A 15076-nucleotide genomic window follows, 5' to 3' on the forward strand; every position below is an offset into this window, starting at 1 on the left:
ACAGTCATAAAAAAATAAAATAGGTTGAGGATAAGCCTGAGAATGCTCGGTTTTCTCTCTGCTCCGTATGAGCAATATTTCAAGGTTGCTTACACGGCCGAGAGTTATGGCAAACTGTCCGTATGTGTGTGTGTGTCATGCACGAACAGTGCGTGCATGCTATCGATCCATATAAACTTTGAATATAAGCCTAAATGAGAATTATTTTTGTCTGTTATTTGTGTCCTCTTCTTGGAAATCAAAATATGATCTCCCTGGAATGACGGATGACAGCCAGCATGTGTAGTCTTTTTTCTTTTTTTTTAATGCTTTTGCGCATGTGGGTCTTCTTGCTCAGCGCATGTCGGACTGCGAATTAATGCGCATGCGTAGTACTCAACGGGCTCAATGGACAAAGGCAGTCTGAACGGGCATGCCAAAAAAAAAAAAAAAAAAAAAAACAGAGACCTGCGGTATGAACCTAGCCTTAGTGCTTTCTTGCGTTGTGACTATTTCTAACAGTGGACTGAAAGAGCCGATCCTGCAACGTGGTGGAGCTCTGGCTGGCTTTTGTAGGCGTTTGATGACAATTGCCGACACCTGCTGTTGCTCCACCAGTCAGCTGCTGGTCCTGTAATTGGATGACAGACACACCCACACACTCGCCTAGACCGGGGCCTGACACACACATCGGCTGCCTAGTGTCTACCTGGAGGGAGCAGAGCGGGAGGGGGGAGAAGGGAAGGGATTGGTTACGCCGTTGCAAACGCGATGACGATTGGGTAGGTGGGCAGATCATGCCCTGCTCACGACATGCTGTCTTTAATGCATGCTCTGGCAAACACAAAAAGATAGCGATAATGGCGATGGGCCAGGGAATTTCAAAGGTGGCCTCAATTTAATTTAATATTGTTACTTTACTGAATATTTACAGACAGTATTCTGCTTATTGTGTAGTAGGCTTAACATACTGTTTCAGAGATTTGCATTGGTTGATGGTCAGTTTAGATTTGTGTTTTCTTAAGACTAATATATTTGATCCAAATATATACCAAATGTTCTAAAATGCTGTTATAGCATTTTTATCCTTCATTCAGTTCATATAAACTGATGTGAAAGATGTTACAAAATGTATAATGTAATAACGTGTAGAACATGACAAGTAATGCTAGTTATTTTGTTGAGTAACTAATTACTCTCAATAAGGTAACTGAGTTACAAACTCAATTATTCTTTGGGAGATTGAATTTGTAATTGTGATTACGTCTTTAAAGTAACATTAACAACACTAGCCACGTTTACATGGAGCCAAATATTCCAATTGCAATCGGTTTAGATGTTCAAACCGAATAAATGTGTTCCATATAAACACCTCATTCGCAATGAACAGGCCCAAACCGAATGGAATTTCATTCCGTTTCACAGGGGTGGAATATTCCTTTTCCCAAACCGATTAGAAGTAAAATTATATCATGTAAACAGGGAAGCGGAATGGTGTCTGGTTGCGTTCTTTCTGCACATGCTCCGTACTGACGTGGTGACGTCACTTGGTGACGTAAGTAACGTCACTTGCAACATGGCTTCCAAGCACACGCACAGCGCACCTAATTGGAGTCCGGCGGAAAGTTTATATCCATGAATCCCTCCACCAGCCCACACAACTTTTTAAATGAACGGCGTGTCATTCTGAAGTTTTGTTTCCACTCGAAAAGTTAAAACAGCAGCTGATCTGACGATCGATCTCCATATTTTGCAACGTGACGCTTTGTTTTGATTAATCTGCGCATGTTAGACGGCAGTTGTCAAACGTCCTTTCGGAATAAAGGCAGACACATGTAAACGCTGGATCGGAATAGATGAAGTGACATGTAAACAGCTGATCTGAAATTTCCATTTGGAATTATTTGAATCGGTATGAATAAAAGTCAGCATGTAAACGTGGCTACTGATACACACACACACACATACACACATGTTCCTAAATTCAAATCCAACAAAGCAAAATTACGGCTGAAATATGTGTTTAAAAAGAAAAATTATATCTTGCCCCGGAAAATAACATTTTGGTATTGTTTCATCCATTGCCATCCATCCATTAAACCTCTACTACTTTATCTGAAGTCTGGTCACTCGAAGGTGATTTAAGCATTGATGCACAGACTTTAGGTCAACAGAACCACATTGTCGGCTATATGCAGGGAAGAATACAGAGGCCACCAAACTGGTCATTGCCCTTGTGTCATTTTTCCAAAGTCAACATTGGTACAAGCATCAGGTATCATTGAAATTTTAAAGTGCATGACAGATTATTTTAACATTGCTATGATGAGGTGATGAAATCCTTCCTATGGTTCAAACTATTTGTAATGCAAAGGAAATGTATTAGTGTACATTTGATGAGCCCAGAAATGAATTTGTAGAAAGTGAAGTGAAAGATATGTAAGCAGGGGTGAAAGTGGCTAGAATTTCCTGCCGGAACTCCCCAACGTGAAGGCCGCCACGGAGCCAGAAATTTTATTTATTAATTTATTTATTTATTTCATTTTGGGGGGCGGGGGATCAAACCTTTTAATCTACTGAAATGCAAAGAAAACTTTTAAATTCATATTTCTATAACACATACAAAAACTGCTTTTCATTCAAAAAGGTATTTTTTCAATGATTTTCAAAATAAAAGTAATAAAAACAGCAATAACCCCAATCTCCATCTTCTAATTTTTATTTTCCCTCATTTCCTCATACTAAATGTCTAATCTCAATTTTAACTACTTAAGAACATAGAATGTATATTAAAGTTAATGTAAACATTTACTTTTCGTGTGTGTTTTTTTTTTTTTTTTTAATAACAAAGATATAATTCACATACATTCAGAAAAAGATGTACAAATGACTTATATTATGCAGAGTGAAATGCAATACATTTTGAATATCGCTCATTGACTTTTTAAAATCATAAGGTAATGAATAAGCCTTACATAAATGAACAAATATAAGTCCAAAGTGCACATTGACAGCTAACATGTTCTGAACCTCCCCATCAGAGCAAATAAAACTAAATATGATAAATAAGCCTCCTCAACTCTTTCGTTGCTCTTAAGAGTTGATCGATTTTATTGTTGCATTGCCCTTTTTTTGTTGCATCAATCAACAACCTTTTTTTTTTTTTTTTTTTTTTTTTTGCTGTTCCAGAAAACATGCACATTTGAACCAATCAGAGCTGACTATCTCTGCTCACATGTCAGTATGTCAGCCAATTGAACAGATAAATGAGTCCAGGCGTTTTGCTTCGCTGCGTGCATTTGCACATTCACGTGACTCATCATCGTCAAACTCGGATAACTACAGCAGCTGGGGAAACTTCCATGCCGTCCGTGGAATAAAATAAATAATAAATATTGATGGAAATGGATTATGCTACACAAGCACTTTATAATGCTGGTTGTTAACACTTGTAAATCTGATGTTGTTAGATTGTTTTCTTTTGGGAGATGAAATGCATGTGAGGCAGCTCAGTTTTTTTTTTTTTTTTTTACATAGCGTTTTGATAGTTGCCGTCATATTTTCGGAATCAAAGCACCGTGTACCAGAACAGCATTGCGGCCCTGAATCTTATACCAGAACAGCATTCCGGCCCTGAATCTTAGACCGGAACTGCATTCTGGCCCTGAATCTTATACCGGAACTGCGTTCCTGACCGTTCTGGCCCACTTTCACCCCTGTACTGTATGTAAGGAAACATGCATCTCATTAAACATAATATACATATAAAAAAGTATTAAGTATTAATAATTTGAGTTAACGTGGTACATCAGACAATAGCAGAGGTCAAAAAGTGAAATGGGAAGATAGTTAAAAAAATGGGGGAGGCATTGTTTTATAAATTTGTTATTTAGTTTATTTCTTTAAGATCTACAATCTATATCATTCTTCACTTTAGTCTTTAAACAGTGGTAATTATTCATTTCATGCTTATTAGGTGAAACCAATTCAGAGATGATGAAATGGAAGGGCATTTTCATCACATTTTCCCTCTATTATGTCCCTCATTCATAGTGCAAAAATTGTCTTTCAGAAAATGGCCTCAGGAGTTTAAGTAATTGAGACAAATGAAGGCAATGAAAATTCTTAAAAGTGAGAAGGGATATAACATATTTTATTGAAACACAGAGTAATAAATTGATGCATTCATTTTATGAAGTTCACTGACATTTTATTCAAAAGGTCTGTTGTAATAGAACTCACATAGCCAAGCCTACTAAGTGTAAAATGGACTGTTTTCAATGCCTAACAGCGATAGGGATACACATATACTCGAACACAGCTCAAGATAGTTTTTATCTTTTACTTAAGCAGAGGACTATCCATTGAGTATGACTCTGATATAATATTAAAAATGTTTCCTCCTCAACCCATTTCCCTCCACTGCTCAGCCCTATTTGCTATACAAAACGTACCATAAATGTTTAACAACACATATAGTTTATGACTGTTATGTTTAAGATTTTGTTCACACATCACTTGACATTCCTGGGTCTCACGTTATATGCGTGCAGTCTGCAGAGTTCAATGCACACATGAAATATGGTGCTGCAATTTTAAAGCTGTAGTTATTGTTAGTTACACCAGTCAGAGAAAGCAATAGGGCAGTTTTTAAGTATCTTTAGAACAATTTGAATGTGTAACAAACATATTTATTGTCAATTTAGAGAGGAATCGAATTGAAAGCTTGAACAGGTAAATAGTTGAAATGAAATTGTATTTTATACCTTCTCAGGTTGTGGCACTTTTCTCAATTCCAACAGAAAGGCCTTTTTTTTGCCTTATGTGAGTGTGTGTTTGTACATGTCCATGCTGAGTGTACAAGTGGGTGTGATGATGAGCTAAGGAGCAACAAAACACAACAGACTGTTTTATGGAGCATTGTACTAGTAGAAGTGTCACATTAACCATTTGCCAGTTGAAAACACTATTATGACTGTCAATTGCAAGCAACAAGGAAAGGCATTGATTAATTGTGAGTGTGTGCTCTAGGGTGTACGTGTCATGGTTGAACCCATTCATTGAATAACCATCCAGTATGATTGCAGTGTTAAATGGGTTCACAAGTATTTCTGCTTGGCCCAGTAGCCTTTGTCATTTTGAAAGTCCTGACCCACTTATGCGAGACTCAAAACTCTTAAGTCATTTTTAATATTTAATGGTTGTAAATGTTCAAGCATTACATAATAGTACTGTATATAATGGTATTGCCATTAGATAAACATTTTAAAGGCAGTGTACTGTAGCTCTTTGTCTGGGAATGAGCTCACTGTGTGGTTTGCTTATACAAATGATGTGCTTTATGCACATGGACTAATACTACCATGGCGGTGATTCCTGTTAAAACAAGCTGCAAAATATGGCAGATGAAATCCCCCCTACCCCCATTTTTGTTTTTAAATCATGAAAATTGACTAAACTACTGTGCGATATCAGCTTCTTTAAGTGTGTGAAATAACATCAGGTTCACAGTTTTTAACAAAACTGGATTAACTCTTTCAGAAGTGCATGTAATATATATATATATATATATATATGTACAGTGCCTTGCAAAAGTATTCGGCCCCCTTGAATCTTGCAACCTTTCGCCACATTTCAGGCTTCAAACATAAAGATATGAAATTTAATTTTTTTGTCAAGAATCAACAACAAGTGGGACACAGTCGTGAAGTGGAACAACATTTATTGGATAATTTAAACTTTTTTAACAAATAAAAAACTGAAAAGTGGGGCGTGCAATATTATTCGGCCCCTTTACTTTCAGTGCAGCAAACTCACTCCAGAAGTTCAGTGAGGATCTCTTAATGATCCAATGTTGTCCTAAATGACCGATGATGATAAATAGAATCCACCTGTGTGTAATCAAGTCTCCGAATAAATGCACCTGCTCTGTGATAGTCTCAGGGTTCTGTTTAAAGTTTAGAGAGCATTATGAAAACCAAGGAACACACCAGGCAGGTCCGAGATACTGTTGTGGAGAAGTTTAAAGCCGGATTTGGATACAAAAAGATTTCCCAAGCTTTAAACATCTCAAGGAGCACTGTGCAAGCCATCATATTGAAATGGAAGGAGCATCAGACCACTGCAAATCTACCAAGACCCGGCCGTCCTTCCAAACTTTCTTCTCAACAAGGAGAAAACTGATCAGAGATGCAGTCAAGAGGCCCATGATCACTCTGGATGAACTGCAGAGATCTACAGCTGAGGTGGGAGAGTTTGTCCATAGGACAACAATCAGTCGTACACTGCACAAATCTGGCCTTTATGGAAGAGTGGCAAGAAGAAAGCCATTTCTCAAAGATATCCATAAAAAGTCTCGTTTAAAGTTTGCCACAAGCCACCTGGGAGACACACCAAACATGTGGAAGAAGGTGCTCTGGTCAGATGAAACCAAAATGGAACTTTTTGGCCACAATGCAAAACGATATGTTTGGCGTAAAAGCAACACAGCTCATCACCCTGAATACACCATCCCCACTGTCAAACATGGCGGTGGCAGCATCATGGTTTGGGCCTGCTTTTCTTCAGCAGGGACAGGGAAGATGGTTAAAATTGACGGGAAGATGGATGCAGCCAAATACAGGAACATTCTTGAAGAAAACCTGTTGGTATCTGCACAAGACCTGAGACCGGGACGGAGATTTATCTTCCAACAGGACAATGATCCAAAACATAAAGCCAAATCTACAATGGAATGGTTCAAAAATAAAGGTATCCAGGTGTTAGAATGGCCAAGTCAAAGTCCAGACCTGAATCCAATCGAGAATCTGTGGAAAGAGCTGAAGACTGCTGTTCACAAACACTCTCCATCCAACCTCACTGAGCTCGAGCTGTTTTGCAAGGAAGAATGGGCAAGAATGTCAGTCTCTCGATGTGCAAAACTGATAGAAACATACCCCAAGCGACTTGCAGCTGTAATTGGAGCAAAAGGTGGCGCTACAAAGTATTTACGCAAGGGGGCCGAATAATATTGCACGCCCCACTTTTCAGTTTTTTATTTGTTAAAAAAGTTTAAATTATCCAATAAATTTTGTTCCACTTCACGATTGTGTCCCACTTGTTGTTGATTCTTGACAAAAAATTAAAATTTTATATCTTTATGTTTGAAGCCTGAAATGTGGCGAAAGGTTGCAAGGTTCAAGGGGGCCGAATACTTTTGCAAGGCACTATATATAATATATGTGTGTGTGTGTGTGTGTTTGGAACAAAGTAAAACCTGAGAAAACCTGCTGAAAAGACATTTACAGTTGTTTGTGTGTCTATATGTGTTCTGGTGAAATATGTATATTGTCTATCCTAGCTTACTTGTGAATAAATGCAGATCTATAATCACATTCTCGGATTTCATTTTCAGTCACATACAGTATACATTATTGCCATTCCTCTTGGGCTGATAAAGTTTGCATATTTCATTACAATTTGCTCTATGTTATTGCATTGATTACTATATTTACTCAATATTATCATGAATTTTAACTAGCCTATTAGTTATTGAGAAAATAGATACATTATTAAATCAAGTCAAGAGAAAGTCAGAAAAAGCACTCTGGATTGAGCACAGTATTATTCAATAAAACACCACCATATTCCTTTTATTCAACAGGGCAGCATCTGTGAATCTCCAAAGTTCAGAACTTTTGAAATAAATTTAGCCCAAGTTAGTTTGTTATTACTTTAGCAGTGTGTCTGACTGCAAGCAATAGATTAGAAACTCAGTTGCACTTTATAGATTTCACTAACACAGCCAACAGAAGTCCCTTACTGATTTCCCTGAAGTATCCTTCCCAATAAGCTATAATTTAGTTTGTCTACGTGCAAAGATGAAAGGAGCCCCATACAAGATAGCTGTTTGAGTGTCAAAACGGAAGCTGTTACTCAGTTTGCTTTAATCATTTACATTACGTCGGGGAAATACATTCATAGGGAAGTATGGTCACAGAGAGACATCTCCAACAGAATGCAGTTGTGGAAATAATTCAGAGGCACAGCTGTTACTGATATGTAGCTGACATATACTGGTAGTTATAGGTGTAGAAATCCGAAAGACAAGTGAATACAATGGGGCAAAAGGTCAACACTTTGTTTTGAAGAAAATCAGCCATTTAAAATATGGTCTTTATGAATTACCAAAGAGTATTTAATGTCAGATGAGATGGTGAAGAGCTTGTAGTATAATTATTGCTATTCTAGGTGGCTCAATGCAGAAGTGCAGAAGAGAGTTGCATCTTATTTTCATGGCATATTTTGGCTGCCCACAAGACAAATAACAGCTTTATGTCAACATTAGACACGCATTGACTTGTCTCTGCCTAAGGTGATAACTAAGGGTGGTGAGAGGGTCAAACAAACTTGACATTACAGCTTAAAATGTTTGTTCACTTTAAGTTTTCAGACACAAGTCAATGATAAATACTGTGCAAGAATTAGTTTCCTTCTGGTGTCGGATATTGCCAATATAACAAAAGAGAAGATTGAGTTGTTTTTGTGCATCAAATAATAATTATATCATTTTAATTTCTAAAGCCTGACTGGAAATGTTCAATATGACATTTAACATATATACATACAGTTGTGGTCAAAAGTTTACATACACTTGTGAACATAATGTCTTGGCTCTCTTGAGTTTCCAGTTATTTCTACAACTCTGATTTTTCTCTGATAGGGTGATTGGAACAGATACTTTGTCACAAAAAACATTCATAAAGTTTGGTTCTTTTATGACTTTATTATGGGTGCACAGAAAAAAGTGATCAAATCTTCTGGGTCACAAATATACATATAGCAGCGCTAATATTTGGTATCATGTCTCTTGGCTATTTTCACTTCAATTAGGCGCTTTTGGTAGCCATCCACAAGCTTCTGGTTGAATCTTTGACCACTCCTGTTGACAGAATTGGTGCAGTTCAGTTAAATTTGATGGCTTTCTGACATGGACTTGTTTCTTCAGCATTGTCCACAAGTTCTCAATGGGGTTTAAGTCAGCACTTTGGGAAGGCCATTCGAAAACCTTAATTCTAGCCTGATTTAGCCATTCTATTACCACTTTTGATGTGTGTTTGGGGTCATTGTCCTGTTGGAACACCCAACTGCGCCCAAGACCCAATCTTCGGGCTGATGACGTTAGGTTATCTTGAAGAATTTGAAGGTAATCCTCCTTCTTCATTATCCCATTTACTCTCTGTAAAGCACCAGTTCCATTGGCAGCAAAACAGCCCCACAGCATAATACTACCACCACCGTGCTTGACGGTAGGCATGGTGTACTTGGGGTTAAAGGCCTCACCTTTTCTCCTCCAAACATATTGCTGGGCATTGTGGCCAAACAGCTCGATTTTTGTTTCGTCTGACAACAGAACTTTCCTCCAGAAGGTCATATCTTTGTCCATGTGATCAGTAGCAAACTTCAGTCGAGCCTTAAGGTGCCGCTTTTGGAGCAAGGGCTTCCTTCTTGCACAGCAGCCTCTCAGTCCATGGAGATGCAAAACACGCTTGACTGTGGACACTGACACTTGTGTTCCAGCAGCTTCTAATTCTTGGCAGATTTGCTTTTTGGTGATTCTCGGTTGAATCTTCACCCTCCTGACCAATTTTCTCTCAGCAGCAGGTGATAGCTTGCATTTTCTTCCTGATCGTAGCAGTGACAAAACAGTGCCATGCACTTTATACTTACAATTGTTTGCACTGTTGCTCTTGGGACCTGCAGCTGCTTTGAAATGGCTCCAAGTGACTTTCCTGACTTGTTTAAGTCAATGATTCGCTTTTTCAGATCCATGTATGTATATTTTTGACCCAGCAGATTTGATCACTTTTTCTGTTAACCCATAATAAAGTCATAAAAGAACCAAACTTCATGAATGTTTTTGTGACAAAGAAGTATCTGTTCCAATCACTCTATCGGAGAAAAATCAGAGTTGTAGAAATAACTGGAAACTCAAGAGAGCCATGACATTATGTTCTTCACAAGTGTATGTAAACTTTTGACCACAACTGTATGTATCATTTGCCACAGTGTGGTTAGCTGTAATTAAAAAAAAAAAAAAAAAAAAAAAAAAATTATTGAGTACATATACCACTGAGAAGCAGTTTAAGTAAACATCACATTGAGGACTTGTTTTAGGAACTAAGATTTTGTGATAACATACAAGCCATTTTCTTATGTGATTCTCTCTTTGATAGAGCAAAATAAAATTGTTTTACAGTGCATGTATTGTTCTATTGTGATTCAATCTTTGATAGAACAAAATAAAATGGGCATGTGTTGGCAGGTATTCCATCTCTCTAGATAAATAAACCCTCTATTGTTTGGTTAATTCCATGATGGCTTGACACAATGAAAACTTTATTAACCTTGTGTTGTTCTTTAGTCAGTGGTCATAGTAGAAGAAGTAGTACTTTCACCCAAGCTATGGAAATGATGTAGAATATTCAGATGATTCAAGTATTATGCAGGATTCAGCATCTGTTTAAAGAGTTTTCTCAATCCTCATTGGGAGACAATTCGCGCTTCATTCAACCAAATTTTCTCTTCAACTTTAGAAGATAAAACCAATGTATTTTTGTTTCAATATAGCTGAAATTAGCTGACTAAGTTTACTTAATTTTTGTCCTCACCCCACTTTGTCTCCTTAGACGTCCTCTTGCATATCTACGCTGTTATTCTTAAAGGTCTAACTCATGAATATATATTGCAGTTTATATATTTGTACACATGTGAGATGTAATTTAAAACTCCTAACATACATTTGAGCGTTAAATTTGCACCACAAAATCCATGTATTCAATCTTGTTGTCAGCCAAGCTAATAAACACCTCAAGTAACAAGATTCACACTGTTGATGTTGAAATTCACCTTTACACAAACAAGATTTTAAATAAAGATGATGTGGGTTAAACAAAATAAATCTGTTATTAAAATAATTCAGCTGTTCATTGACATCTGCCCGTTTCACATATTGCATCTTTAATTAGTCTTGATGTTTCTGCTTTTCTAGGATGATTCCCTCCAGCACCAATGACTTCCTGGTTCGTGACCTCGCTGCTGGGAGAAGCTATGACCTGTGCGTCCTTGCCGTGTTCGACGATGTTGTCACCTCACTGACTGCAACACGTCCTCTGGGTTGCTTGTCATTCACAACTGACACAGAGTTCAGCCAGTGTCAGGCATTACATAGTCACTTCTTGGGAGGAACAATGATCATCATCATCGGTGGAATTATAGTGGCGTCTGTTCTGGTTTTTATTATTATCCTGATGATAAGATACAAGGTTTATAGCCATCAAGGGACAGCCCATAGAAAAGCTGCTATTTCTGCACCCGTGCCAAGACAGCAGAGCAATGGCCAGGGTGCTGGTGGTCAGGCCCAAGTCTTGCCCCGCTCTGCTTCAAAAATGACAGACAGTCAGGACGAAGACACAGTGGGTCCATCTGGGGCCGTGTCACCTAGCAACACTCTGAGAGACACTGTTGCATTGGTCGTGGAGGAGGCCAGCGGGCGGAACAGAATGACACGGACTGACTCTACAGCCAATGAGGAGTTGCTCTCACCCAACAAGGCCCGCTTCAGCGCGAGGGTTGCCATTGAGATGAAAAACAGACCGCCATCTGTCGCCAAAGAGCCCACCTCCCCCAAGGAGCTGGCAGGTAGACAGCCCACAGACAAGGAGCACATATATCTGAGGGGTCTTAAATAAGCAAAAAGGAGTTCACAGATATATAAAGAAATGAGCAAGTGTTGTACAGGAAATAGATGGAGGGTGAGAAAAAGACAAGGAATTTTCAAGAGTGTGAAATGATTAAAGAGTCAAAGATAGAATTTGATAAGGGCTAAGTGAGTGTGAAAGAATGGTAAAAAAAAAAAAAAAAAAAGCACTCCTTGTAGATTAAAAAAAAGGGGGGGCTTGTGGGAGAAAAAAAACAACACTATTTGTTGAGCACATTTAAAGTCGTGTAGTTTATCATTTGATGAAACACATAATACTTAACTGTCTCGGGAAAATTCTTCAGGTGGTTTATACAATAATTGCAATGGCTATCATTATTTTTCTGCTGTATATTATACAATCAATTAACAATATCTGAAGGTTGCAAATTATCCACAAGTGAAGTACAGATACGTAACACTCCAAAATCTCTATGGGTGTGATTGTGAGTGTGAAAGGATGTTTGTCTATTTTTGTAGTTCAGGGTGTACCTTGTCTCATGGCCATAGCCAGTTAGCATAGGCTTCAGAACCAACACAGACCCTTGTGAAGATAATCAGTATGGCAGATGAATTAATTAATGCGGTTTATTTAAAATAAAAATTTAGATAATTTAGCACAACGATATCAAAACCAACACACAAGTATTTTCTTTACTTTTTTTCCTTTTGTCTTTGCATAATCGTGCCTGTACTGAGAATAAATGCAAATACAAATCCAGCTTTGCTATGAGCTCAATTCCGATAGGTTAATTAGGACTGATATGACGGCAGGTCCTGCATTAGCGGAACGAAATTACATTAAAAAAAAGTGCTAAAAAATATATATATACAGTGGGGCAAATAAGTATTTAGTCAACCACCAATTGTGCAAGTTCTCCTACTTGAAAAGATTAGAGAGGCCTGTAATTGTCAGCATGGGTAAACCTCAACCATGAGAGACAGAATGTGGGATAAAAAAAAAAAAAAAAACAGAAAATGACATTGTTTGATATTTAAAGAATTTATTTCCAAATTAGAGTGGAAAATAAGTATTTGGTCACCTACAAACAAGCAAGATTTCTGCCTGTCAAAGAGGTCTAACTTCTTCTAACGAGGTTAACGAGGCTCCACTCGTTACCTGTATTAATGGCACCTGTTTTAACTCATTATCGGTATAAATGACACCTGTCCACAACTTCAGTCAGTCACACCCCAAACTCCACTATGGCCAAGACCAAAGAGCTGTCAAAGGACACCAGAGACAAAATTGTAGACCTGCTCCAGGCTGGGAAGACTGAATCAGCAATAGGTAAAACGCTTGGTGTAAAGAAATCAACTGAGGGAACAATTAGAAAATGGAAGATATACAAGACCACTGATAATCTCCCTCGATCTGGGGCTCCATGCAAGATCCCACCCCGTGGCGTCAAAATGATAACAAGAACGGTGAGCAAAAATCCCAGAACCACACTGAGGGACCTAGTGAATGACCTACAGAGAGCTGGGACCACAGTAACAAAGGCTACTATCAGTAACACAATGCGCCACCAGGGACCCATTCCTCCATGCAGATCTCCTTGAGAGCAGTGATCTTTTGGGGCTCTCGTTGGGCAACACGGACTTTCAACTCCCTCCACAGATTTTCTATGGGGTTGAGATGTGGAAACTGGCTAGGCCACTCCAAGACCTTGAAATGCTTCTTACGAAGCCACTCCTTTGTTGCCCTGGCTGTGTGTTTGGGATCATTGTCATGCTGAAAGAACCAGCCACGTCTCATCTTCAAAGCCCTTGCTGATGGAAGGAGATTTTCACTCAAAATCTCTCGATACATGGCCCCATTCTTTCTTTCCTTTATACAGATCAGTCGTCCTGGTCCCTTTGCAGAAAAACAGCCCCAAAGCATTGTTTACACCCCCATGCTTCACAGTGGGTATGGTGTTCTTCGGATGCAATTCAGTATTCTTTCTCCTCCAAACACGAGAACCTGTGTTCCTTCCAAAAAGTTCTATTTTGGTTTCATCTGACCATAACATTCTCTCGGTCCATCCAAATGCTCTCTAGCGAACCGCAGACGGGCCTGGACGTGTAATTTCTTCAGCAGGGGGACACGTCTGGCAGTGCAGGATTTGAGTCCCTGGCGGCGCATTGTGTTACTGATAGTAGCCTTAGTTACTGTGGTCCCACTTCTCTGTAGGTCATTCACTAGGTCCCCCCGTGTGGTTCTGGGATTTTTGCTTACCGTTCAGGGTTTCCCCTAGGATTTTTGAAGCTGCGGTGGTGGGCTGCATCGGAGTCGGACCGCCTCACCATGTTGTGCCACGGCAAAATTGTGTCATATCATGACTTTTTTTTTTTCACATTTTGTTACCCAAGAAGAACAATAACAGAGATCTATTTGAAATATTTAATTAGCCAGGCTAATGTCGTAGCTCTCAGCTACGGTACATGTACGTAAAATGCGTAGCTGATTACAGCTACATTACCCTACGTAATAATACGACTTCTTTTTTCTCAAAGCAATAGTACTACTTACATCTCGTAGTCCTTAATGTAATACATTAACACAACAATACTAGTCCTTCTGTTAGTGGACTAATGGCGTAGGTTTGCATAGGGACGTTAGGAACATAACACTAGGAACTTTTCAGAATGCTCAAATTGTCCCCACCAACTTTTAGGCAACCTTATTTGCATTATATAATGAGTTCAATTATAGAGGTCATTTAGATTGTCTTCACATATTTTGCAAGGATAGAATTGACCCTACCATTATTAAGTGCATTACTTTCATTATGTTCAGACTTACATGACACAATTTTTTCCCCCTCAAACGTTTGATTGGCTGATGATTAGTTGAATTCCCTTGTTTTCAGTGTAAATCTACTAGAAATAAGAGAAATTATCTGCCAGTGCTTCAAGTAAATTTTACTCAGATTTCTTGAAATAAAAAGACAGCTATCTGAAAATAATCTTAACACTCTTATTTTAAGCAAAAAGTGAGTATATTTAAGCTAAAAAAAAAAAAAAAAAAAAAAAAAGCTTTTTTTCGTCACAAATGTTCTTTATGTTCTTTCAAGAGGTGATATTGTTCAAAACATTATTTGAAATCATTTTCCCACTTGATTTTGGTGAAAAATGACCAACCTTTCGATGTATGGGCTTAATAAGAACAAATGGTAATATAATCTGACCCATTAATCTGTTAACTAGTCTATAACACTCAAACAAGATGGAATAGATTTAAGAAAAATCATCAGATTGAAACGTTATAAATTTGAAGTGTGAAAGTTGGTACAAGTCAATACAGATTTATTTTTGCATTGATCATTTAGCCTATCAATTAATTAGGTTCATATTGGTGAAAAATTAAGCCCTGAC

The 15076-nt window shown here is 38.2% G+C and overlaps 1 protein-coding gene across 5 annotated transcripts in view; it reads left to right on the plus strand.

Annotated features, from left to right (window-relative positions):
• The window catches only part of zgc:172282 (leucine-rich repeat and fibronectin type III domain-containing protein 1-like protein), a 281828-nt gene that overhangs the window by 234664 nt on the left and 32088 nt on the right, over positions 1-15076 (plus strand). For 4 of the 5 annotated variants that reach the window (XM_057838775.1, XM_057838778.1, XM_057838776.1 and 1 more), the window contains one exon: positions 11009-11658. In XM_057838775.1, coding sequence (XP_057694758.1) covers positions 11009-11658 — 650 coding nt within the window. Of the gene's footprint in view, positions 1-11008; positions 12576-15076 lie in introns of those variants that run through there. The other variant, XM_057838777.1, reaches the window with a different exon arrangement.

The sequence above is a fragment of the Corythoichthys intestinalis genome, chromosome 6 (genome assembly GCF_030265065.1).
Source record: "Corythoichthys intestinalis isolate RoL2023-P3 chromosome 6, ASM3026506v1, whole genome shotgun sequence".
Taxonomy (NCBI): domain Eukaryota; kingdom Metazoa; phylum Chordata; class Actinopteri; order Syngnathiformes; family Syngnathidae; genus Corythoichthys; species Corythoichthys intestinalis.